Source organism: Panthera pardus, unplaced genomic scaffold, assembly GCF_024362965.1.
Source record: "Panthera pardus isolate Hobbes unplaced genomic scaffold, ASM2436296v1 HiC_scaffold_2, whole genome shotgun sequence".
In the NCBI taxonomy this organism is placed as follows: domain Eukaryota; kingdom Metazoa; phylum Chordata; class Mammalia; order Carnivora; family Felidae; genus Panthera; species Panthera pardus.
In genome coordinates, this window is record NW_026526765.1 from 93468648 (window position 1) to 93496227 (window position 27580).

General features: G+C 38.0%; 1 protein-coding gene across 10 annotated transcripts in view; it reads right to left on the minus strand.

Moving 5' to 3' along the window:
• ATG10 (autophagy related 10) overlaps positions 1-27580 on the minus strand; it is a 450172-nt gene that overhangs the window by 249611 nt on the left and 172981 nt on the right. For 4 of the 10 annotated variants that reach the window (XR_008423811.1, XM_053907237.1, XM_019462857.2 and 1 more), the window contains exons 1-2: positions 22015-22223; positions 7690-7809 (exon numbers count right to left, since the gene is read on the minus strand). Coding sequence is in view for 9 of the 10 variants with exons in the window: in XM_053907237.1 (XP_053763212.1) it covers positions 7690-7809; positions 22015-22104 (210 nt within the window). In the remaining variant the exon portion in view is untranslated. Of the gene's footprint in view, positions 1-7689; positions 7810-15094; positions 15339-19676; positions 19756-22014; positions 22228-24439; positions 24546-27580 lie in introns of those variants that run through there. The other 6 variants (XM_019462860.2, XM_053907238.1, XM_019462861.2 and 3 more) reach the window with 6 other exon arrangements.

The window sequence follows — 27580 nt, forward strand, 5'->3', positions numbered from 1 at the left end:
CTTTTGGTTGCTTCATTATTAGTGCATAAGAATGCAACTGATTTCTGTACATTGATTTTGTATCCTACGACTTTGCTGAATTCATGTATCAGTTCTTGCAGACTTTTGGTGGAGTCTATCGGGTTATACATGTATAGTATCATGTCATCTGTAAAAAGTGAAAGCTTGACTTCATCTTTGCCAATTTGGATGCCTTTGATTTCCTTTTGTTGTCTGATTGCTGATGCTAGCACTTCCAACACTATGTTAAACAACAGCGGTGAGAGTGGACATCCCTGTCGTGTTCCTGATCTCAGGGGGAAAGCTCTCAGTTTTTCCCCATTGAGGATGGTATTAGCTTTTCATAAATGGAAAGCCAAGTTAATTAAATTGAGATATGTTACATTATTTTATATATGCTAGAGGTGCTTTAAAACAGTCTGTACCTGGCTGTGACTTGTTAATTGTGGGAGCTAGGTGATAGGTACATGCCAATTCATTACACTATTCTCTTTACTTTTACACCTTGAAATTTTGTTATGATAAGACATTAAAAATAAAAACAGCTGTGCAAATAAGAAACGTGTAAAATTCAGGAGGGCAACAGGATTGATGGGAAGAGCAAGGTAGATTTTCTACCAAGATGGTGTTAAAGTATGGAATCAAGTAAAATGTAGAAATACTTTACAATCAATTTTTTAAAATATGAATTTTGTATAATTAGCATAATGGTAAAGGATTTTTAAGAAAAGCAATGTGAATTAACCAGAAAGACGAGTAAAGAGAAAGAATTAAAAAATCAGTTTAGGGGAGCCTAGGTGGTTCAGTCTGTTAAATGTCTGACTTTTTATTTCAGCTCAGTTCGTGATCCCTTGGCTCAAAGGATCGAGCACCTCATCAGCTCTGGGCTGACAGCACAGAGCCTGCTTGGGATTCTCTTTCTCCCCCTCTCTCTGCCCCCCCCCCCCACTCTCTCTCTCTCTTTCTCTCTCTCTCTCTCTCAAAATAAGTAAATAAACTTTATTTTAAAAATCAGTTTAAAATTTTTAAAAATTTTTTAATGTTTATTTATTTATTTTTGAGAGATAGACAGAGCATGAGTGGGGGAGGGGCAGAGAGAGAGGGAGACACAGAATCCAAAGCAGGCTCCAGGCTCTGAGCTGTTAGCACAGAGCCTCATGAGGGGCTCAAACCCACAGAACTGCAAGATCATGACCTGAGCTGAAGTTCGACACTTCACCAACTGAGCCAACCAGGTGTCCCAAAAATCAGTTTAAATTTCTAAGAAGAAAATGAAATTGCAAACTTTTACTCTATCTAAATTAGGAAATAAGCCCTTTCAATCAACTATTCCTGAGCTGTAAAGAAAGTAATTAAAATATTTCTAGTGTGTTGCTATGTAAATTTCAAAATATAATCAAGCAGGTTTAACGAGAGATGGGAATTAATGTTGGTGGGGAGGCCCTTTAGTTCTTCTTGAACAATAACATATAAAATAGTATTAACTGTATAAAATCCAATCTCAAGATTAGGTAGAATGGTATTTTGTCTGCAGTATCTGAATATCTCTCTTGCTATTTTTGTTATACAAAAGTGAGAGAAGAAAGTTGGAAACCCACAGGAAATTATTTTATCAATAACCTGTGAAAGGTCAAATCACAGAACTGAGGTCCTAAACTAATGTATTCCTCTCTAGCAGGTAAAAACAGAAAAACAAAAAATTTAGAAGGTAAGTTGCTTTGAAGTTTTAAACTCTGCACAAATCCCCAAAGGGGGTCTAAATCTAAGATAAGGCTAAGAACATCAGTAATTACTAACAAAGTTTAGGGTAAAGAGTAAATTATGACAAGATAGAAGAAAAGGAAGCATATATGGAACGTACATAAAAGTAGACAAAATAGTACCAAATTCAAAGCTATATATACATTACCCATACTCAATACATATTAAGATTTTGCCTCATTTGTTTCATCTATCCCTGGTTTGTTTTTTATTTTGCTAAGCTAAACTGGTATCATTTTATACTTTATTCCATAATCAAATATCCCTAACTATCTTTGAAAAGGCCCTTTTACAGTTGATTTGTTTGAGTCAGGATCACAAATTACATTAGGTTATGTGTCTTGAATTTTTGAATTCTAGAGTAGTGCTTCTCCAAGTGTGATCTGAACTGGTGTCTGTTCACGTACTGATTGTTGTTAGTCCAAAAACTATTATCAAAATCCTCACACTCTTTCCCATAGGTCAAAACGATAAATTCAGAAAAGAAAAGTAAAGACTTAGAAACTTTCATAGCAAGTTGACACTGTCAAAACATCCAAGTGCATGGTCATTGGACCTGTGACCCTGAACCAGGCTGGTGGTCATCACTGTCCCATAGTGACTCACATATGACCTAAGCTACATACTAGTCTTACACATGGGGACCACTTACTGGTCACTGCCCAGAAAGGATATTTTAATAACAAACTTGCTAGATAGAGATGCAATCCTCTCTTCACTTCTTTATCCAACCATTAAATTTTTAAGGAAATTGGATCAGCTGTCCTTTAGATTTCTGTGTTTCCCTATTTGTTTCCTGTGATATCAATTAACTTGGTTCTCGATCAACTGACTTCTTTAATTGATTTCTATTCAGGCTCAACATTTTGAGCAAGAATATTTCATGGACTTTACTCTGTGATTCAAGTTATAAAACTTCAGCAAGTATGGGGCGCCTGGGTGGCTCAGTTGGTTGGGCAGCCAACTTCAGCTCAGGTCATGATCTCACAGCTCGAAGCCTCGTGAGTTCGAGCCCTGTGTCACGCTCTGTGCTGACAGCTGAGAGCCTGAAGTGTGCTTCCAATTCTGGTCTCCCCCTCTCTTTGTCCCTCCCCTGCTTGCTCTCTCTCTCTCTCAAAAATAAATAAACATTAAAAAAAAATAACTTCAGCAAGTATATCATATCTGGACGCACTATTTTTAGTAATGTCATAATTAATCACTAGGTTCACGTGATGATAGCTCAATCCCTCCTTTCTAAATTCCCCATCAACTTTTCACCTAATAGTTTCATCCAGTGATAACTATCACTTAATTCATTTCATTAGACATTGAAAAGTAATGATTTTCTAATTCTACCATCATTTCTATGTTTATTAGATGGAATTTTGAAAAAATAAAAGTTCCCTTATCACATTAGTCTATTTAGTTACCATGAAATATAGATCATACAGAAAAAGTAAGATAAATGTTTATCTCTTTCCTTTTGACTAATAATTTTCTAACAAAAATCTTGATGTCCTAGATTCTCCCAATAATGTTCAATGGAGACTCTTCTACTCTATTCTCTCCTGTGTCTGTTCATTCTATCATTTTCTCTCTCTGTCTCTCTTTCTCTTTTATGAACTCTTGGATTTTGAAAATACTTGTCTTTCAAGCGGTTGCATTCATTGTTATTTGCCATCTTTTGCTCTTCCTTATCCTACAAGACTCAGAATAATATACCAAGACCAGTACAGTTGGTGCTAAATACACCTAAACAGAACTTTGTGAAAAGTTAACTGCAATTTCATTTATAGCATTATTTCTGTAATAAAAGACACTGAAAATTTCAAACAACTAGCTAAAAATTATAACCATAATTTGGCTTTCCATGTGCCAGAAACAGTGCTAAACTCTTTGAATGTAAATCTTATTTAATCTACACAACTACGAGGTTGTATGGTGGGTATTATTTTTATTCCTATCTTACAAAAAAAGAAAATAAAGGGTACGTAGGTGGCTCAGTTGGTTAAGCGTCTGACTTCAGCTCAGGTCATGATCTCTCAGTTTGTGGGTTTGAGCCCTGCATCGGGCTCTGTGCTGACAGCTCAGAGCCTGGAGCCTACCTCAGATTCTGTGTCTCCCTCTCTCTCTGTTCCTCCCCCACTCACACTCTTTGTCTCTGAAAAATGAATAAACATTAAAAAAAATTTTTTTTTTAAAGAAAAGAAGTTTGGAGACGTTAACTAACTTGGCCAAAATCCAGCTAGTAAAGGGTAAAGGAAGGATTTATAGCCATGTTTAAGTCTAAAGCTAATGCTCTTAAATTGTATCTTTAATATCTGACAAACCATTCTGTTAAACAATGGCTCTCAACAAGAGTGTACCACCTCCCTGACAGGTTTGTAAATGTTGGGGGTACGGAAACAAGAACAGTCCTGTCCAGATGCCAAGAGCATGCAGTCCACTGAAAAATAATGACTTAGAACTATTCTCCATATTCCACATACCTTTAAAATATAAAAATTGAAACTATTTTGATGACTTTAAGAAACTGTTTTATTTTTAAATTTTTAAATTATTTATATGTTTCATTAATTCACACTGCCCTTCTCATTAACTTTTCAGGGGAAGTAATGTTTTGCCTTATCTGTAAAGTTGAATTTAACCAATTCTCTAAATATTGTCATGATTCTTTTAAATTTAAGAAATAAAATGGATGGTGCCAAATCTATTTATAAACAGTCCTGAAGGTATGAGTAACAATATGGGTACTCCTTAAAGGAGGCACTCTATATAGGGATAAACAGGATTCTTCTTAAAAAAAATTTTTTTTTAATATTTTTTTTTTTGAGAAGGAGAGAGAGAGAGCATGAGCAGGGGAGGGGCAGAGAGAAGGAGAGACAGAATGAAGCAGGCTCCATACTCTCAGCTTTCAGCACAGGGCCCGACACAGGGCTCGAACTCACGAACCTCAAGATCATGACCTGAACTGAACGAAGTAGGACACTTAACCAACTGAGCCACTCAGGCACCCCACCAAGATTCTTCTTAAATATAACTTGCAGGAAAAAAAATAATGGTTTTTAGGGGTGGAGGGAAGCATTACGAAGGTATACAAGGATATACAAGGTGATGTATATGTTCACTCTCTTCAATGTATTGAGGGCTCATAGGTTTATATACACATCAAAACATCAAACTGTGTACTTTAAATATGCTCAGCTTGTTGTTTCCCACCTATACTTAAAGACAACTATGTTTTAACAAAATAAAAATAAACTTCTGGAGCCTATAAAGTAAAACAACAGTACAAGTATTCTCCTCAACAGTCCCACAAAAAAAATGAGATATAATACATATGTAAGGTTTGAAAGAAATAACCAAGTGACTGATTCATAATCTACTTCATAAAACTAACACAAAACTGCAGAAATTAAGTGGCAAAAATACTAACATCCCAAAATTCAGAAGAAAGGTATGTGCTTTGCCTAGAGCCCCCTTTACTAAGATCAACACCATGCACTGAGGCAGGGCGAGGTAAGAAACCACAGTCCTACCACACACACACCCAATCCCAGAAGTCATCAACTGGCCACACATATCCTACATACTATACATCACCGGCATGTTGGATTTGGTCCTGACTTTGAAAAATCTTTTTTAATTAGTTACCAATATTTGAAAATTTAGAGATTTCTCCCCCCTAGATCTTTTTCACTTTTCTTGGAAAATCTGGTAACCCCTGGGTCCATGTTCCCAACCTGGCAATAAGACAAGCACTCTGGTCAGCTACAGGCCATAGGATTCAGTGTCCATATTGTCTTGTACCTAGCAGCTTGACCCTTTTATGTTACCATGCCCAGATTCCAAGGCTTTTGAGTTTGCAGTTCTTGCCCTAAGGCTATAAAGATCTTCTCTAAACAGTGTTTTGTTTTCTTTTGGTACTACCTATGGGCTCACCCCCACATTAAAGAAAACTGCCCTTAATTAGAGGTGCAATTCTCATTCCAAGGTTAGGGAACTTTCCTAACTCAGCAGGCAGTGGCAACAAACAAGGAGCCAAACAGAGTCATCCCTATCTATCCCTGAAGCAGAGGCGAGACAAGAATAAAAACAAATCCTGGAAACTAGTTTTTGATGCACTAGTTTCAACAAATTCAATGAGGAAATTTCGAACAGGTATTTAAGGATTATTTTACGAATCTCCCTCCTAGAGACCTACCCCAGCACCCCCCAACATGTGCATGCATGCAAGCAAACACACACACACACACATAAACACAGTCCCAGCTCCCTCCCTAACCCATTCAGGTCCTTGAAATGGTAACTGGAGTATCTATTATTCTACCTCCAGCTTAAGACAAAAGAAAATTTCTTTTTTAAAAAATCTGGTGAGGGACACCTGGGTGCCTCAGTGGGTTAAGCATTGACCTCTTGATTTGGGCTCTGATCATGATCTTGCTGTTGGTGACTTCAGGCCCCACGTTAGGCTCTGAGCTGACAGTGTGGAGCCTGCTTGGGATGCTCTCTCTCCCTCTCTCTTTCTGCCCCTCTTCCGCTCATTCTCTCTCTCTCAAAATAAATAAACTTTTTTTAAAAATCTGGTAAAAAGAAAAACTTTCAAAGAAATAACCATCAAATTATTACAGGTCAAAAGAGGTCAGAAAGCTATACTCATTCAATGAATAAACAACCAGCACTTTCTAAAATCATTATATATCAGAAACAATGATATTAAAGTTAATGAAGGAGATATGTTATTACTATCACTTATTTTTCTACTCAATTCATAAAATAAGAGAAATATTACAAAGAAGGCAACAAAAATTCCTCATTTGCAGATGACCTCACTCTACCTTAGAAGTCACAAGAGAAATCTCTGAGACTAAAAGGAGAACTCAGGTGATGGTATGGTCACAAAGTTGACATACAAAACAGCAACTCTTTTATATGTCAATAATCACAGAAGAAATAAGATGAATAAACTCAAAAAGAATAGCAAACAAAATTATAAAATACTCAGGAAAAAGATTAATAATAGGTGCTAATAATAAGGTCATGTTATCCTGGAGCAGGAGATGCCACAGAGGCTTAAGAACTGTCCAATAGGGCTGGAGTCTCCCCTGACACTCCCCACCCCAACCCCCATGAAAGCTTAGCTGGCATATGACCCGAAGGAAATCATGGTTTCTCTCTCCAGTGGCACTCTAGACTGAATCAAGACCTGGATTTCCCTGGCCTAGTTCTGAATCATAGGAATCAGTTCAAAACTATTCACATTTCTCAGAATTCATACAGAAAACAGCCAATAAGCAAAAAAACAGGAATCACCACTTTTTTAGGAACGAGATTAAGACATCAAGCAAAGGAAACATCCTCTCTGAAAATTATCTCAATGAACTCTTTAAAAGCTTGTGGCAGAGAATCTTAACTAAATGTCTGTGTGGAAATAGATAAGTACATAGACCTTTCACACTGTTATTACCAAATAGAATCAAAAGAAAGAATGTTTTGGAATGTGTTTACGATATTAAGAAATTCCCAATTAATTCAGTTCTCAGTATTTCAGAATTTGTGATTGTTTGACTATGATTTGGTTTCAGGATTATCTTTCCACTCTCTGGACAAAAGTACTTTCCTAAGAAAATTAATAGTGTAAATAAATGGTTTGAAGCACCACAGAAGCATCTGTTTACATTCAGATAGTTAATATGCTAAGCATTCTTATCTATTAAATTAAAGCAGGTCACCTAAGGACTTTTCTAGATAATACTTCATTAGCTTAATTATAATGAGTATATATAGTTGAAGCAATAAAATGGACATCTGTTTTAAAACATCTTCAATTCAAGCCTTTTACTAAATCAAACTAGCTTTCACATATTAGTTTCAATTACTGAGGTTTACATGGTCAAAAAAAAACAAACCTTCATTTATATAGAATATAAAAATTTCTGTTCTTACCTTCAAAGTTCTCCATTCCCAGCCATCACCTATCTGCTGTGAATGTCTAATGAACTCTGCACAACAATGCTGGAATGTTTTTTCTCCAAAGAACTCATCTTCTTCCATACTAAATGATAACTGCAATATAAAAACTAAGTATAAGCATCAGCTGTGGAATGAATGCTAAAAGTAATTCTGCTAAATCACTTATTTCTTCAAACCAAAATTTGGGACACTGAACGGAAAATATTCTCAGAGCCATTCCAAAAAAGTGTCACATTTCCATCTTTCTCAGTCTATCCCCATTTTTTAATCAGGAAGAAAATGTGATCAACATGAAAACTGAAAACCTAGATTTATGGGGCACCTGGGTGGCTCAGTTGGTTATGCATCCAAAAGCGTCCAACTTCAGCTCAGGTCATGATCTCTCAGGTTCATGAGTTCCAGCCCGGTATCAGGCTTTGTGTTGACACCCAGAGCCTGGAGCCTGCTTTGGATTCTGTGTCTCCCTCTCTCTGCCACTCCCCCACTTGTGCTCTATTTCAAAAATAAACATTTAAAAAAAAATTTTTTTTAACCTAAATTTATAACAAATGTGTATCTAGGGTTCAAAAAGTTAATCTGTCCATAAATTTAGTTTCCAGAGCTTAATTTTATCTCACTTCTTCTAAGCTAATGTTTCCAAACAATCTCTTCAGAGCTTCCTTCTCTACTTCCTACCTTACTTAGCCCTTATGTAGATAGCACGGCACTGCTTAGTAGAGCTAGCTGGTCTTCACACTTATTAGAGTTCACCTCTCTAACAAATGATGTTCTAAAGCCTGAAAGTATTAGTTCTTCAAGGTGTAAAGTCAGGATCACCTTAGTAATTACCTACTTTATAGAATCTACAAATGTGACAAATCAAGGAATAGCCATATATTTGTTACATAAGTATGTCCGAAACATAAAGTATTTATAAAAAGAAAATTTTAAAGCTAGAAAGAAACTGATACATTATGTAATTCAAGTCCCTTAATGAGAAAAATTAGACCAAGTGAATTCCCATGGTCTCCTCTTTGGTGAAAAGCACCATCAAGAAAATTAGCACTTGTTGACTGCTTACTTTGTCAAGCACAATGCTAAATACTTTAGATTCCCATTTAACCCTCACACAACCCAAAGACTATTGTTATCCTCATTCCCCAAATGAAAAGGAGAAAGTAACCTGCTCAAGAAATGCAAATGAGAAAGGATTCAAACCCCAGGAGGGCTCCAGGGCCAATGATCTGTCTATACTAGCTGATTCTCAGTGCAGTATTCTTTCTGATTATTCAAATTTAGTATGACCTATACAAGCATTTGTTCACTCATACAACAAATATATACTTAATATCTATGGTAGGTACTGTGTGTGGTGAAGGTTAGATATACAAAATGAAAAATATGTATATATACAGCCCCTGCCTTGTATGAGCTCACACTGTAATAAAGGGAGATAAGCAATAAAAATCGTTATAGTAGAAACTCCCTTAACCAACTTCCATTCAACCAACTTTCCAGGTTAATCAAAATAGTATCCATCCCTTCAGTAAAACACTGACTGGTGTCTACAACATTCTGATCATGAAGCACCTCCTTCCCATCAGTTGAGTTTATGTTAACAAACCACATGTGTATATTATAAATACTACTTTAATTAAATACTCCACAAACCAAACCAATAAAATATAAGTAAAAAAAATAATAACTCTTATTTCTATGATTTAATGCCTCAGAAAGACTTTAAACAGTAAGTCTCCATAAGAAAAAGAAACTATCATTGAAGTAGGTATGGACAATGTAACCGAAAAAATCGGCGGGGGAAAAACCAAAAAAAATGGTGGGGGGAAAACCATACAAATCTAGGATTCCATGCTCAGATTGCTACATGAATGGCTTGAATTCTTTCTTTTAAACCAAAATTGGAGGGGCTCCTGGGTGGCTCAGTCGGTTGAGCATCCAACTCTTGATTTCAGCTCAGGTCATGATCCCAGGGTTGCAGGATTGAGCCCTGCACTGGGCTCTGCACTGAGCTTGGAGCCTGCTTAACATTTTCCCTCTCTCTCTCTCTCCCTCTCCCCTGCTTGTGCTGAAAAGAAAAAAATAAAATGGAAATATAGAGGATGCATTCTGGGTTCCAAATTAATGAAGGAAGAATGAATTCCAACCAATTACCCATACTCAAAGAAAATCCCTTAGTCATACATGAGACAACTGGCAAATGAATGTATTTCTGTTCTAAGTACTTTTCTTAAGTATTTTAACTCTAGCTTTAATCAACGTCTTCAATTAATTGCTCAACTCTTAATTCTCACAGCACTGGAAAACAGGACTTCTATTTAAAGTACACACAAATGATGGAGTCCCTTATAAAGAGGGGATAGTGTGGGAGGGTGTGTGGGTGGGCATGAAGATGAATCTTTAAGGTATATAAGAGTTTTTGTAGAGCAGATTGTCAGTGGGTGAAGCACAAGGGTTAGAACAGTAGTCTAAGCAGGAAAAATGGTATGAACAAAGGCAAGTTAGGGTGTAGAGAACACTAAGACTGATCTCAGAAACATGATGCAGGAAGTATAGAAGGTATAGGGAGATAGAGATAGTCTAGTCATATGCAAATTAAACTTGGCTGCCCTCTACTGGAGCTGAAAGACAGAGTGAAGGCCTCAGAGATACAAGATGGAAGAGTTCTAAACTTCTTGAAGGGAGGTTTGTGTGCCATGCAAGAGTTTGGACTACAAGGTGGTTGTGATTACCTTCAGCAATAATCAGTTCACCACATATGGGAACCAGCAGGGAGCTGCATTGGGCACACATGCAAAGCTAAGGTTTTGCTGGGTGGATTCAGTGTATGGATACATATAGAAGAAGGAATAGAATATGCTAGTGAGAATAGTTCAGAGTTTAGGTAGGAAACATACCAAAAGAAGACTGAAGGGGCTATGAAAATATGGTAGTATCAAAGAGTATTAAATACAAAAAGGGCTAACAACAACCATAGTGAAAGGAAGGAAAAGGAAGCCTAGGAAGACTATGAGACTTTAGAACTTCAGGAGAGCTTACCAAGTTTATAAAGTAACTTAGAGAAGAAGGTCACTGGAACTCAGTAAGTTTAGATAATTATGAGACTTGAAGTGCCTGGGTGGCTCAGTTGGTTATGCATCCGACTCTTGATTTTGGCTCAGGTCATGACTCTGTGAGGTCGGGCTCTATGCTGACAGCATGGAGCCTGCTTGGGATTCTCTCTCTCCTTCTCTCTCTCTGTCCCTCCCCTGCATGCTCACTCTCTCTCTCTCTTTCTCTCACTCTCTCAAAATAAATTAATAAACATTTAAAAAAAGAAAACTATGAGGCTTATGTTTGCTGTTTTCCACATGGATACTGAAGTTACTTAGAATTATTTGGAGAGCTGGTGGGGGTGGAGAGCTCTTTAAATAAGGTGGAAGATCAAATGAAAAATTTATAAATGACAAGGGACAAATAGTAGGAAATGGAAGAGCACAGAGATGATAAGTGATACATGGTGTATAATCCTGAGTTCATCAAGAATAAGCACTAATAAACATACATGTGATCCTGATGAGTTAGAACACAGCCTTGGATTCCTCCTCAAGATGGTGGTAAAAGTAGCCAGTAGGGACAGTATGTAAGGAAAAAAACAAAAACAAACAAACAAAAAACCTAGCTTGCTATGTCTGGTGGAGCTGAATTTCATAGGATACGAAAGTCCTCAAAAAGAGCTTCCAAGGAGCCTCAAAGGAGCAACGATATTGACAAGAGGCTAGAGAAGCGGTGACCTAAAATTGGCTCTGGGGTAGGTAGTGGAGGTTACCAGCAGTCTCCATACCCTGAAATTTATAGGGTGGAGGAAGCAGCAGCTTCCACTCAAAGAACTTCAGTTTTTGTTTGTTGTTCTTTGTTTCAAAGCCAAGTTTCCTTTAAAACTAGTTAGTGGAAGCAATGACCTGTGAAGATGTTAACGTCATGTGATATGTAAGTGTGAAAACTGATCCACACTACATCCACTCGGCACCCCCACCCTAGAAATTCACAATACACACTGTGGTGGGGAAACTACTAACTTGGGGTTTCCTGACGCTTTTAACCATAAAATTCTTTTTCTGGGAATACTTAATTTACTTCACAGAATGTAGTAAAGACAATAATGGGTTTAGGATTTATATGTTTGTTTATTGCAGATGTGTGCTCCTGAAATCACAATGGAAAATCTGAGAGGGTAAGAAAACAGTGGGAGAATAGGTTTGGGAAAAGAAAGCAGCAAGTACAGGAATGGAAGTACATAAGAGACAATAAAGTACCAGTACTCAGTACTTCTACTGAGGCAGTCATCAAATGTTTCAGGTATGGATGAGAGATCTCCGGGTTACATACCAAATCCCGGTTAAGCAGCTTCAGTGCATACACAAGTTGAGAAAGTGATACCTAAGAAAGAAGACACTAAAAGGAAGAACGGAAGCCAACTTAGCAAAGGAGGGAGGCAAAGGAACAGGATGCACAAAAATCTGAACGTAAGGGAAAGTCTGGTAATCGAAGAACTCTTGCTTAACTGAAATACAGAGGTAGAAGAGAGGTACTGAGAGAACTACTGCTGATGAAGACAGAAGAGCCTGGTACCCTGAGGGCTCAAAAGGGTGTTGAAAGTGGGGGGAATCTGATCATATTTGCATTCTGGCTTCCAGGAGGGACTACAGGCTTTGCCTGACTAAATGAAGACCAGTTGATAGTCTCTAGCAATAATCCAGGAAAGACAAAATGATGCTAAACAGAGCCAAACACTGGAGGTACGGTAGAAGAGGGAGGGATTCAAAAGACATTTTGCTGGTATACTCATTACAACTGGTGATCTTGATATGTGAGGGATAGATGAGAGAAAAGATTTAAGAGAGATTCCCAGCTCTTCACCCTAGGTAGTGGTGCACTGAGCAAGAGCAGGTTTGGGGACTGAGATGGGCTTAATTTAACCACACTGAGCTTGAGTTTAAAAAGCCTGTGGAATAACCACGTGAAGGGAATCTAGCAGGCATTTGGAGATGAATCTGGAATTCAGAAGGAAAGAGAGAGCTGGGCCAGAAATATTGATTGTAAATCAACATTACGTAAACAAGAGAACACATATGATGACTCAGAGAGAGGATACAGAACTAGAATAGGGAGACCAAAAAGGAGCAGTCAGAAAATTAGGGGTTTTTTTAACTATATAATGACCCTGACATATATTGAGATACTAAATCAAACAAAAATTGAATGTAATTCATTTAAAAAAATACTAATATATTTTGGCATATTTTATAAATTCCAAACAAGCCCTTATTTAACAACAAAATTGAACTAAAGTAAAAACACTCCATTCCCTAAGCCCCCCCCCCAGTTACTTGAGGTTTACCTAACTATTCAAAATGTTAGTTGAAACATAAAATTTCACTCAATAGCCATAGTTTATCTAATTAACAGCTCTGTGCCAGTAGCAAGATGACAGCACATCAAAGCACCAATTAATATTTGGTTGAATACTTTTAAAATTATCTAAGGACTGGGCTTTGCTGAAGGATGTTACATATAATAATACATACACTTATGGCTTGATTACAAAATTAAGAACTATATTATATTAAAATGATATCCATCTCAATTTGAATCATTATATCATAATGAAATATCACTGAATAATTATTGTCTCTTTGCTCAAGTAAGAATATTTCAACTTTCTAAAAATGAAAACATAATACAATCAACTTTTTTTTTTAATTTTTTTTTTAACATTTATTTATTTTTGAGACAGAGACAGAGCATGAACGGGGGAGGGGCAGAGAGAGAGAGAGACACAGAATCTAAAACAGGGTCCAGGCTCTGAGCTGTCAGCACAGAGCCCGACGCGGGGCTGGAACTCACGGACCATGAGATCATGACCTGAGCCGAAGTCGGACGCTCAACCGACTGAGCCACCCAGGCACCCCTACAATCAACATTTTTATATACACTTTTCAAGCTGTAATACACTGGTCTCTACCAAGTTTATAGACTAGTAGAGGCAGAAATGGGAATATTAGAACTTCCTACTATGAGATGCCTCAAATTATGGCCAAAAATGGAAATAACCACAACTGCAGCTTAATAAGCAAAAATGGCAAGAATTTATTTTGCAAATATAAAACCTTAGACATGTGAACTTCCTCGGTTTCCAGACGTAAGCTTAAAAATAAATTCAGACTTGGGGCGCTTGGGTGGCTCAGACGGTTAAGCATCCGAGTTCGGCTCAGGTCATGATCTCACAGTTTGTGGGTTCAGGCCATGCATCAGGCTCTGTGCTGACAGCTCAGAGCCTGGATCCTGCTTCAGATTCTGTGTCTCCCTCTCTCTCTGTCCCTCCCCCACTCACACTCTGTCTCTCTCTGTCTCTCAAGAATAAATGTTTAAAAAAATTAAAAAGATAAATAAATAAATAAATTCAGACTAGAGGTGACAACAGAACACAAGTGAACTCTCTCTCAGTAAAAAGACTAATTCCAATTCTCATCTCATCCTAAACAATGAACCTCTCATTTCTTACTATAAATAAAAGTTAGAAGGGAGTCAGAGCTCTTTCGTGCCATAAAATGTAGGTTGTTAATACATCTATTTTGCTGGAGTCTTACTCCTGCTGGAAAGCTATTTGATTTTTTTTTTTTTTAAGCTCAAATAATCAAAACCTTTTTTTTTAACTGCTTCAGCAGAGGCTAAAGATTGGGAAGGCAGAATAATTTTTCTCCCCATCAAGTGAAAGCAGTCTTTCTAAACTAGAGGTTAGCCCTAAGACTAGACAGTGTGAAGAAGCTTATTCTGCTGCTATTAAATATCTTTTCAGAAAAACAGCCCCTGTGAATTCTAATACTGTGTATAATCATTGCTCAAATGATCCTTTTTAGTTAGAAACAATTTTTTTCACTACCATTTTCCACTTTTTTCATGTGCTTTTTAATCTAATGTGCGGGGAACTGATTGGTTTTAATTTATTTTATTTTAGTTTTAGTTTATGTCAAAGACATTTCTTTTGATGAACCTATAAATCAGTGTACATTAGAATCAAAGTGAGACTAAAACACTTAAAGAAATATAACTAAGTTTCCCCAGAACTCAAGATCATTTACAAAAAACGTGATTATAACAGAATATACCATGAATACCTTTAAACATTAAAGGTAATTTTTAACTAATACTAGGAAACTTCCTCTGTATTTGTCCCTCCCTGCAGCAATACCACATTATTATAAATTTATATTTAGACTCTTTCCAAAAACAAAACAAACAAACCAAACAAAAAATACATGTAATTACTAGATAGGGGTGTTAAACTGAACCCAATACCATTATAAGAATTTGGTTTGAATTCATTTAGCTAATCACTTACCTAGCAAGGCTCTTGGGCAGTGGTCCTCAAATTTCAGAGAGCAAAGAAGCAGTCAGGGTACAAATTTAAATGTGGAATCTAAGGCCCAGATCAGGGAGATTACCTGATTCTGAAGGCCTCCAAACACACATTTGTAGTTAGCACCAGAGATAGTTTCCAGGAAGAAGTATATTAGGAAATTGAGACAAAAGATGGATTGTTTTGATATGGCTAGCGAATGACCTGGATTTCAAGGCATTTGACAGCCTGGCTGGAGCACAGCAGGGATAGCCCTGGTAATCCAATAAATAGCATGGGGAAGCAGCAAAAGGGAGAAAGTTTGGTTCAGTCTTGACAGCCACTGACCAGTGAGCCCAGCACTCCCTTCCTGCCATCCCACTAAAATATGTATCCCAAATGAAGTTCAAACGGGATACAACATTATACCTGGAATGTAACTGAAGGATGTTAATCGGTATCTGATGCTGGCTGTGGCCTCTAGCAGCAGGAAGTCCAGTTAGGAAGAATATAAAAAAGCATCTCACTCTACCTCATTCTGTATTTCCTAAAAAAAAAAAAAAAAAAAAAAAAAAAGAGAGAGCGTGAGGTGCTTCCTCCACTACTGGCTTCCAAGCCCATTGGTGATTCTCTCTCAAGGCAGTTTTCTCTCAACAATATAATGCTCATGACCAGAGCTGGAAGGTAAAGCCAAGTGGAGCACTGCATGCTACGGTGTAAAGTCAGCCCTAGGTAGCTGTGGGGACAGGAGGAGCACTCAGAAGAGTGCGACCTTACCACTACCACTTCCTCTGCAAAAACTCAAAAAACAGTAAACCATTTCAGATCACACAAAATCACTCCCCTTGTTATACACACAGGACAGAAAAATGAAAGAGTAGGAAAGGAAGGCCTCTTCTGAGTACACAAAGATCTGTCATTCATTAATTTGACTGTATCTTTGAACACTCTCCTACCTCACACGTAGAGGAAGAGTGCTGCCTTACCTAGATGTAGGAAGAGTGGTGCAGAGAGCTTGCTCACTCTGACCACAGTCAGACAGTCCCTACACAAGTCCCTCTTCTGTCAAGGTAAGAAAATCAAAAAAATCAATAACAGTATGGGACCAAGGTGACGCTCTTGCACCGTAAGAAAAAAGAACACTGCCATAAAGAGAAAGAGAGAAGGGCACCTGAGTGGTTCAGTCAGTTAAGCATCTGACTTCAGCTCAGGTCATGATCTCACAATTTGTGGGTTCGAGCCCCACATCAAGCTCTGTGCTGACAGCTCAGAGCCTGGAGCCTGCTTCAGTCTGTGTCTCTCTGTCTCCGCCCCTGCCCCACTCATACTCTGTCTCTCTGTGTCTCAAAAATAAAATAAAAACATTTTAAATAATCAAGATGATTGTTAAAAAAAAAAGAGGAAGAGAGAAAGCTTGCTTCTGTGTTGGGCTTACACTGGGAATCAGAAGAAAACTTGGAAATTATCTACTTTACATTCCCAATTGAAAAAGAAAAAGGGAAAAGAAAAATACAGCCTCCAAAAGCAACAGATGAGGGAGGGGAACCATAGCTGAGAGTGTAAAAGAAAGTGGATAAGAAAAAAACTGGGAGTTCAAATATATAATAATAGTAGAGATTTAAAATCTATATGAGAGGCAATACAGAGAAGTACAGAAGCTGGAAAAAATCTAATTAGTATTTTAACATATACATGTGAGTTGATCTCCTAACACAGAAGGAAAAGGACCAAGATGTAAACAAAGCATATTGATAGATTAGAGGACAAAGACCACAAATCCAACCTACAAATAACTGGCATTTCTGAACTGAAATCATAGGCAAACATACCACTGAAAAATTACTCCTGAGCTAGAAAAAAAAAAAAAATCAAACATATTTACTTTTATAAATTGAGAGGATTCACTGTGTTTCTGAGAAAACTGTTGGGGGAAAATATCTATGCCTAGAGGTAGCAGAGTGGAATATCTTATTTTAAAAAAATAAAAAGGAGGGGCACCTGGGGGCCTCAGTCGGTTGAGCGTCCGACTTTGGCTCAGGTCATGATCTCACAACTCGTGGGTTCGAGCCCCGCGTCGGGTTCTGTGCTGACAGCTCAGAGCCTGGAGCCTGCTTTGGATTCTGTGTCTCCCTCTCTCTCTGCCCCTAACCCACTCGCATTCTGTCTCTGTCTCTCAAAAATAAATAAACATTAAAATAAATAAATAAATAAATAAATAAATAAATAAATAAATAAATAAAGGAAAAAACAAAGATGCGGAAAAAAGAGTTTATCTACATGGGAACAAAAATTAAAGTAGCCTCAGCCATCTCCTCCACAGCAGGGAACACCAAAAGTCGATAGAGCAATGTCTAAACATCTGAAAATTTCTGACTTACAAGTTGCATCTTAGCACCTATAACACAGTCAGGCACACTGTAAACAAATAAAAGTTGCAATGAAGATAAGAAAATTAAAAATTTAAATGAATTTATTTTATATATCTCTACCTATTGTACCCTTCTTCTACTTTCAAGTTTATTCACCAATTGGTCTTTTCCCATTCAAACAACAGATTTATATGACATCTAATCTTTCTGATACCAGTGTCATTATTTTTATAAGAAGATTATCATATTTTTATATAAAACAAGACTTTTCTGTAAGCACACAAGAGAAATTGATCCACCATTGGTGATGATTTGAGCTCTTTGTGCTTTTGAATACTGAGTGGGACTTGTAGAGACTAACTTGTCTGCATGTATGCTAATTAGGCCAGAACCAGGAACTAATGGTATATGAGTTTGACCAAAGTTATTCCACAAATAAGAAGATACAGAAAAAGTCGGTATCAGAAACTACAGACTCTGCTATTCTGAAAATAGATGATAAAGCCATATATTTTTAAAATATACTACCAAGTGCCATTAAAAAAATAATTGGTGGGGCACCTGTGTGGCTCAATTGGTTGAGCATCTGACTCTTGATTTCTTTCCATTCAGGTCATGATCCCAGTGTCACGGGATGGAGCTCCATGTGGGGCTCCACAGTGAGCAATGAGTCTATTTGGGATTCTCTCTCTCTTAAAAAGAAAAGAATTAGTGTTCAACATTTTTTAATGAAAGAAACATTCCCTTTTTCTTCACAAAGTCTTCATTAAAAACTAGATGGGGTAGCTGGGTGGCTCAGTCAATTAAATGTCCAACTCTTGATTTCGGCTCAGATCATGATCTCACACTTAGTGAGATGGAGCCCTGCATGGGCTACTAGACAGTGTGGAGCTTGCTTGGGATTCTCTCTCTACCTCTCTGTGTCTGCCCCGCCCCCGCTCATGCATGCTCATTCAAACGCTCTTTCTCTCAAAATAAATATTAAAAAAAAAACAAAAAACTAGAGGGGCACTATGTGGCTCAGTTGGTTAAGCATCTATCAATTTTGTCTTGGGTCATGATCTCACGGAAGGTTCATAAGTTTGACCCCATGTGAGGCTCTGTGTTAACACTGCAGAGCCTGCTTGAGATTCTTACTCCCTCTCTCTGCCTCTCCCCCACTTGCATGGGCTCTCTCTCTCCCAAAATAAACTTAAAACAAAAAACTAGATTAGCATACCTTCTTACTTCCACAAGCTTTCACTCATTCACCTGGCACCTGCAATATCCCAGCACTTTGCTGTGTGTGTCCTCATAGAAAGGAATGTCAAATGTTTCCTGGGAAAATCAAAGACTCTAAAAGAAGGAGTCTAGAAGACTTGAATCCAGTTCTTGAAGAATTGAATTTTGACACATGAATGAGGGCTTACCAAGTAGAGACAAAGTCATGTCAAAGAAATGGAAGAGCTCTTCAACAAAGGGCCTGAAAAGTTTGCTAAGTTTTAAAAATAAAGTGCCAATACATGTGCATAGATTGGGTAAAGCATAGGCTGATATGGTCCAATGGTTCCCAACATTGGGAGGGACCATTCTCAAAGAAGTTGTTTGGAAATGAGTGAGAACATAGTTGTCACAAATAGGAGGGTGTGTAGTTTGCTATTGCAATTTAATGCTCAGGGAACAGATACAAAGAGCATCTACAAGGTATGAGGCAGCTCCATAAAAATGCCAGATGAGGCCCCATTAAGAAACACTAGGAAGTGGGTTAAAAGGTAAACAAAGCCTTGAGGTGCCTGGGTGGTTCAGTCAGTTAAGCATCAAACTTCAGCTCAGGTCATGATCTCATAGCTGGTGAGTTTGAGCCCTGCAGTGGGCTCTTCACTGACAGTGCAGAGTCTGCTTGGGATTCTCTCTCTCTCTCTCTCTCTCTCTCTCTCTCCTTTCACCTCTTTCCCCTCCCCTACCTCTCAAAATACATAAATAGCTCTGTGCTGACAGCTCAGAGCCTGGAGCCTGTTTCGGATTCTGTGTCTCCCTCTCTCTGACCCTCCCCTGTTCATGCTCTGTCTCTCCCTGTCTCAAAAATAAATAAAATGTTAAAAAAAAAAATTAAAAAAAAATACATAAATAAACTTGAAAAAAAAAATTAACGAAGTCTAGAAAACTAACCATAGTGTTTCTTAGCATATTTTTGAAATCTGAGATCACAACCTGCATTTCTGTCAATAAATATTTACCTCTAAAAAAGCTGTGTTTTTCCTGAGAAGTGGTATGCTTCTTTCTTTCCTTTGACCACCATGAAGCTGAGAACTTAGTCTATAGGAAGGTCAGGCAGTAGGGGAGTGGGGGGGAGGGAGGAAGGGAAGGAAAGCAGTTTACAGATAACTCCAAAATTCTATGAAGAAATTCCATTTAAAACAGTGAGCAATAAGAAACCACTGTAAGTTCTTGAGCTAGCATAGAGATTATTTTTAAAGTTTTCTCTGAAGGCTATTACATGACAGTGATATGAGACAACCCTAATCTTAAAGATAAACTTGTATTAGTAAGTATGTTCCTGGGTTCTGCAAGCCTATAAGATCAGCACTTCAAGGACTGAAGTACCAAGCTCTTTAGAGGTACCTCTGGTTTTACAGTTTTCAGCAACCTTTCCCTATTCTGGATGCTTTTAGGTAGGATTTATTCTCATTCCCCTACTTTCCAATCCTTTTATACCCAGTCTGCTTGGCCCCTGAAGACATTTGTTTTCAACACATAATCACTAAATAATCTCTATGGCACTTTGTTGTTGTTATAGTTCCTGACTGTGTTTATGACTCAAACACTGCCTCTAGGGTCCCAAACATCTCTAGGCTTCAAAGATATTAAGAATCAAATCAAACTCATACTCGAACAATCTACTTATATAAAGCAGACATATTTTTCCTTAAAGAGTTGCTTATCTTTCTCAGAAATGTATAAGCATTAAGACCTGCTATCAATTTAGAATTTGTCATAAAATGTTATGGCCATCTTGATTGCCTCATCATGTAGCAGTGTCTCATTTAATCCTAAATAAACGGGGAAAGGAACTGGCAAAGGGAGAAGAATGTAAGGAGAAACAATCTTGTAAGTCTACCTATATCCAAATGAAACCAGGGTAGAACCAGAAACTGTTTCCATTAACTTCCTCAATTAAAATATCAATAACAATGTTTAATTTTTATAATTGCAATCCCTTAATTTGCATTTCTCAATATTCAACATTTCTTTTTAGATCAAATTTTCATTTTGTAAATGTTTCCTCTCATCCATATTCAACTCTTCAGAAGCAAGAAGTAAGGATTCTACTTGGGGTCCAATAATGTTGTTGAGGGACTATGTTTTTCAATTCTGAAAGTATAAACTTAAGCTTTTGTCACTAAAGAGTGAGGCCACTGTTGAGGCGCCTGGGTGGCTCAGTTGGTTAAGCCTCCACCTTTGGCTCAGGTCATCTCAAGGTTCACATTAGGGCCCCATCACAGGCTGGGTGCTGACCGCTCAGAGTCTGGAGCCTGCTTCTGATTCTGTGTCTCCTTAGCTCTTGCTCTCCCTCTCTGCCTCTCCCTCACTCACACTGTCTCTCACAAAAATAAAAACATTAAAAAATAAAATTTAAATTTAAAAACTCGTGAGGCCACTATTAAATTGTAACTTTTTAAAGTTATAAACATGATTCACACAAAGTGAGCCTGTGGCAAAGATTTATTGAACTCCTGATGGAGCAAGCTGAATGGGAAAAATTATAAAAATCTTGGAAATAGGGCAATAAAATCACAACCTTCAGGAGTACTTTTTCTACCAGTCAAAAATAATTTGCATCTCCACTAGACAAAAAAATAAAATAAAAAATAAAAAAAAAATAACTGCTGAGCCTGGGCCCTAATCAATAACGGTCAAACAACGGTATAGTCCGCTAGATAATTAATTCATCCTCAGGTGGGCTTCTTAGACAAGGTTTCATTCTGAGCTATCCTTTTGCTTTTGCTAGATGTTTATTATTTTTGCCATCATAAACGTGTATCTATAAACCAGTTAACTACCCCGTTCATGATTTGATATTATAAGCAGATAATTTGGGAAAAGAAAAATTGTTGGCTATAAATATTAACTTATTCCTCCTGATCCTCAATGAATATGAAACCCCTTCAAGTTAAGTGGAACTTGGACATTGAAATCACTGGTAATTTAAGACCCTTTGTTTCAAGGTCACACGGACAAAGACTTGCTATCCCCGCGCAGGCTTAAACACATGGTAGTAACCACCCACGTTGTCCGTGAAGGCTCTGTAGTGGCCAAAGAGAGCAGGTCACACTGGGTGCGCCCCCTCCTTCCCACTGCGACTCCCCACGCCCAAACAGAAGCTCGTCCCACCACCGCTGGGACGCGGCCTGCATTTCACTAGCAAGCGCCCCGCTTCCCAGTCTTTTGTTCAGGGCTGGGCTGTTAGCCGCCCACCCGCACCCGCCCTTCCACCCCATCCCAGAGTACGATGAGGACCCTACGGTAAGCAGAGCCGGGAAGAGGCGGCCAGCCAAATGCTGTGGGAATACTCACCCAGCTCCGCTCGGCCCCTGACCCCGTCGCCCAGCCCAGGGCGGGCGGGGCAACGGGCATGGGGGAGGGGAGCCGGGGTGAGGTGCCCATCGCTCTGCCCGCTGCCGCCCAACCGGCGGCCTCAAGGAAGAGAATAATGGGCTCCCGAGAGCTATGGAGACCGTAGCAGACGAGCAGAGCCCACGCGCACAGAGGAACACCAAAAGAAAGGCCCAACCCTCCCTCGGCCACCGCTACCGAGGCGACCGAGTCAGAGCATGCGCACCAGCACCTCCCGCGCACCATGGGGCCAAGCTCGCGCCCGTGCCTGACGTCGCCAGCCGCGCGCGCAGGGCCCGGGCCAGGGGGCGTGACCTCCCGGTAGCCCACTGCCACTGGAACCGAGGCCCCGCCCCTCATCTCACCGGCCGGGGGAACCGAACGGCTGCTTTGCGCTCCGCGTCCACAGAGGCTGCCCACTGGGGAGGTGCGGCAGGCAAACCCAAACCTGAGAGACGGGTGCCACATGTTTTAAGGGTCGTTCCACCCCTTCTCCCAACAAATAGTCAAATATCTGGAAAATAAAAGGGTAACGGAGAAAGGGTCGAGCAAGAACCTTCACGGAGGTTGGGGAATCAAACCGGCTAACACCCTAATATACATACACACACTGTAAAACTACTGTAAGCGCCACAATTAAGCACAGGCAGGACTACCTCCTTTAAAACGGAAGACCAGAGTAGAAGTTAGCAATTCGAAAATTGACAATAGTACCATCTGTGATACATATCTCAGGGAAAAAAAAAAAAAATCTAGCAGCAGAATTAAATTGGGGGTTGGGGACGGTGGGATAAAGAAAAGACCACAGAAAGATGTAGGAGTAACAGGGGTGATCGAACTGAAATACTGAAAATGCAACAGAAGACATCTGAGGGAAAACTAGCATCTGCTCCTTTTAACACAACAGAATTAAATTTGTGTGAAAAGAAGAGAGTAAATACAGGCAAAGAAGTGAAAGGAAAACCTGCCTTCAAACGTACAGGGAATGGTTATGATCTTGTACTACAGTTATGTAAGATATCACCATTGGAGAAAGCTAGGTGATAGGTACATGAGATTCTGTACTATTTTTGCAGTTTCTTGTTACTCTATAATCATTTCAAAATAAAAAGTTCTTAAAAAGGGACAGAACACCCATCAATAGCGATCAGGAAAAGGAGTTGACTTAAAAGGAGCTTGAGGAAATTTTGGGGGGTAATGGAACTGTTCTATACCTTAATTGTGTTAGTGATTACACCTGTCGTTTTGTTTGCCAAGACGCATAAATGGGATAGATTTTACTATATGCAAAATAAAACTCAATGTAAAAAAAGATACTGCCAAAAAAAAAAAAAAAAAAAAAGATACTGCTCGTAAATGAATTTCCTAACATACTTGAGCAACTGTGGATATAAATGAATAAGATAGCTGCCAATTAAAAGTATTCACTGGCTTTTTTTTTTTTTTTTTTTAAGTATAGGGCAATGAGTTCTGAGTGAGAACTTTAGTGGATGGGTGTCTCCTTCAGCTTTAAGCAGTTATTTGAAAAACATAAAACTTTCACATACAAAAATAAGAATGCATTGCTTGGCACTGTATTCAATAATCTAGAAACACTTTCATGCATCAACAATACCATGTTAAAAAATTATGCATTTGAGATTTTTTAGACTACTTTTAAGTGTTTATTTATTTATTTTGAGAGAGAGAGTGGGTGCACAAGAGCGGGGAAAGGCAGAGGGAGAAAGAAAGAGAGAATCTTAATCAAGTTCCATGCTCAGATGGGAGCCCCACTTGGTGCTCGATCCCCTGCCCGTGAGATCACAACCTGAGCCAAAATCACAAGATGGACACATAACCAACTGAGCCACCCATATGCCCCTGCATTTGACATGTTTTTAAGTTTCATAGTTCATCTGCCAAAAACAAAAACACAAAGCAAAGTAAATCAGCTAACTTTGATATACTTCCTTTCATCTTGTCACTCTTGGCAAAGTGACTCTTGTCACTCTTGGTAAACTGTTTGTGTTTACCCTACAACACTACAGAGTGCTTTAGGGTGGAGTGTGTCATTGCATAGCCAGCCTCTAACAGAGTTCCTCACTAGTAATAAGTATTTGCTGAATAAAACAATGAATTAATCACAAAGAGAAGGAAACTAAAATTCATTGAGAACCCTCCATAAACCAGAAACATAGTTAACTGTATGATAACTACACGAAGATACCCATTTTATAGACATGAAAACTGAGACTAATGATCAAATCCCTTTCATTCCTTATTTCATTGGATTTCTCCACTTCATTTGGACATGTTGATCACATCTAGAAAGTCTTGTTTCCCTTAGCTTCCATAAAACTACAATCCCCTGAATCTCCTCCGGCTCCCTTGACTTTCCCTTACTTACCTTCACAGGCTTCTGGTTGTCCACTACATTTTAAACCCATGTTTCCCACAGGGCCTCATAGAAGTTAAGCCTTCTGGCTTTTTATTTGTTTTGTTTTATTGAGACACTGTAAAGTAAAAAAAAAAAATTCAAAATAAGTTTATCGAAGCTTTGCATTTAGCGTTTTCCTTTAACCAATGAATATTTTTATTACCAAAAATTACAATGCAGTATAATTGTGCCTTTCACATTACGGGAATTATCTTGTAATATTAATTCACAATATCCTTAAGGTAGTATGGCCCAAGAATGAGACACAAGTATAAAATTGCATGGGAAATGTCTTATTTTCTCAATCTTATAAGAAAGTACAATCATATCACTTGTACATAGTCTTTCGGTTCATATCCCACAGGCCACACCAAGATACAAGGAAGGTAGAAAATGCAGTCTCTCACTAGGTAGCCAAGGGCTCAGTCAAAGCTCGACAGAGTGAGATTGTTTTATTATTAGAAAAAAGAAGGGCAGAATGGATACTGGGGAGAATAGCTCTCTCTGCCACTGCTTGTAGTAGGCAGATCTCTTCCACCACCCTCCAGGAGGTCCTCAGGAAAAGATAAATTATATAAAAGAAAGAGTTAGGAGAGGTAATCTGATTGGATGGCAGAGATAAGAAACATAAACCTGTGTGTACATAGCACTTACCCAAAAGAGTGAGAGAAAAAAAACTGTAGTTGGCAAAACTATAGAGACAGTAAAAAGATCAGTGTTTGCCAGAGTTTGGGGGAAGAGGGCAAAAAGAGAAGGGATGAATATGTGGAGCATACAGCATTTTTAGGACAACAAAATTATCATTTTGACACTAATGGTGGCTATATGACATTATGCTCTTGTCAAAACCTATAAATCTATACAACACAAAGAATTCTAATATAAACTATGGACTTTAGTTAACAACAATCTATCAATATTGGTTCATCAGTTATAACATATGTACCACACTAATGCAAGATGTTAATAAAAGGGGAAACTGTGAGTGGCATACATAAGAATTCTCTATTATCTGCTCAGTTTTCTGTAAACAATATTTTCTAAGAAATAAAGTCTATTAATTTTTTTTAATGATACTGAAAAAAAAACACAATAGTCAATATTAAAGAATGGGGTTTCAGAGAATTGATAATAATTACAGCAGGGTGATTCCAACTGTCCATCATGCCACTTCTTATTTGTTACCTTTTGTATACCCACAGCACATACATATTTGGGGGGGGGGGTCTGTGTTTTATTTTTATTATCAACCTTTTTGAATGTAATTTATATAAAATAAAATACTCCCATTTTAACTCTACAGGTTAGTACATTTTGACAAACAGATACATCTATGTAACCATTACTACAATCAAAATATAGAACACTTTCATCATCCCAAAGAGTGAACTACTACTCCTTTGCAGTTAATCACTTCCTTGACTCTCGAAGCCTTAGTAACCACTCATTTCCTCTAGATTAGTCACTCTAGTTTCGCCAATTCTAGCAAATGGCATCATACAGTACATACAGTACCTATGTGTCTGGCTTCTCTTACTTGGCATCTATCTGAGATTCATTGATGCATTTATCAGTAATCAGTTCTTTTTTATTACTAATCAGTATTCCACTGCATGACTATACCACAGTTTGTATATCTAGTCATCTGGGAAGGACATTTAGGTTGTTTTCAGCTTCTGGCTATTATAAATAAAGCTGCTATAAATAATCATGTACAAGTATTTTTGTGGACATATATTTTCATTTCTCTTGGGTAAATACCTGGTAGACATATATTTTGGGCTCAGTATAGAAATACAAATTGTGTTCTTTGACTACAATTCTGTATTGATGACATTCCTTAGCTTAGGGCTTGCCTTATTTCATATTCTGATTTAGAGAAAGTTTTGTTGCTGAACTTAAGTTACTGTATGTTTCATTTGATTTTTAGTAGTAGGCATATGTACTCAGAGTACCTAAAGTTGGGGACTGTGGCATGACACTCATGGATTCAATCATTTGTATGGAAATAGCAATGGAAAATTGTCATTTTTTTAATGACAATCTGTAATTATATCTGTGTTTCCTGAGAAAACTTTGTTAGAAAATTTCTGAAGGTTACTGAAAATTAATTGTAAAAGTCTTGACGATAGCAAAGCATAAAGTTAACACAGAATCACAGCAACAAGGTACTACAGCTAACAATGGATAACAGTAGGATTGGATAGCTGTGCTCATATTTTGAGGATCTTATCTTTGAGGGTCTAGTTTGTATTATGAAAGGTATATATAACACATTTCAGGAAATAAGCCAATTTGAACTGTCTGAACAAAGGTTGGAATACTGTAGTGCATTTTGTTATTTGTCTGTCTTTGTTTTATAATATTTTTATTTGGACATTTCTATCTTTCAAAACACTTGAGGACATTTCAGAACTATACATTTGTTTCAAATTTGTCAGAGGAATTCAGAGTTCTAAAAGCATCACTCTGGCAGTGATCTGGTATTACTCAGGTTGCTGGTTTTTTCCCACTGAAATTGGTTGACAACGCCTTTTGTTCTTTTATTTGGGGAGGGGGTCAGAAAAAACTCTGCATATCTCTAGCATATCCTTCTGGGTTATCAGATTCTAGCCTTGTTCATTGTCTGTAAGCAATTTTGCTGTTCTTTGTAAATTGTAGGTTATATAGATATAGATAGATATATAACTTCTGTCCTGCCTGGTAGTGATTTTAATTGCTTCCCCATGTTACTCATGGAAAAATCAGTTCTATCCCATTTTGCCTGGTTCCCTGATATCATATGAGTAAAATGAATTCTTTAACATATATTCGTTTTTATATCTGCATGAAAGGTATGATTTTATCTTTCTCTAAATGTTATATTTTAATAGAGGCCTAGCAATTTGTACCTACAAACCCCATAGGAATAAATTCTTACTGTACACTTTCAGTCCCAAGTCTTACTGAAATGCTCAGTAACTTTGAAGGGAAAAGTAGTCCAGAGTCCATAACAGGGCAGCTGCCCAAGCAAACCAAAACCTTGACCAAGATAATATGAGGCCCAAGAATAAATAAATGAGGGGCGCCTGGGTGGCTCAGTCAGTTAAGCATCCTGCTCTTGATTTTGGC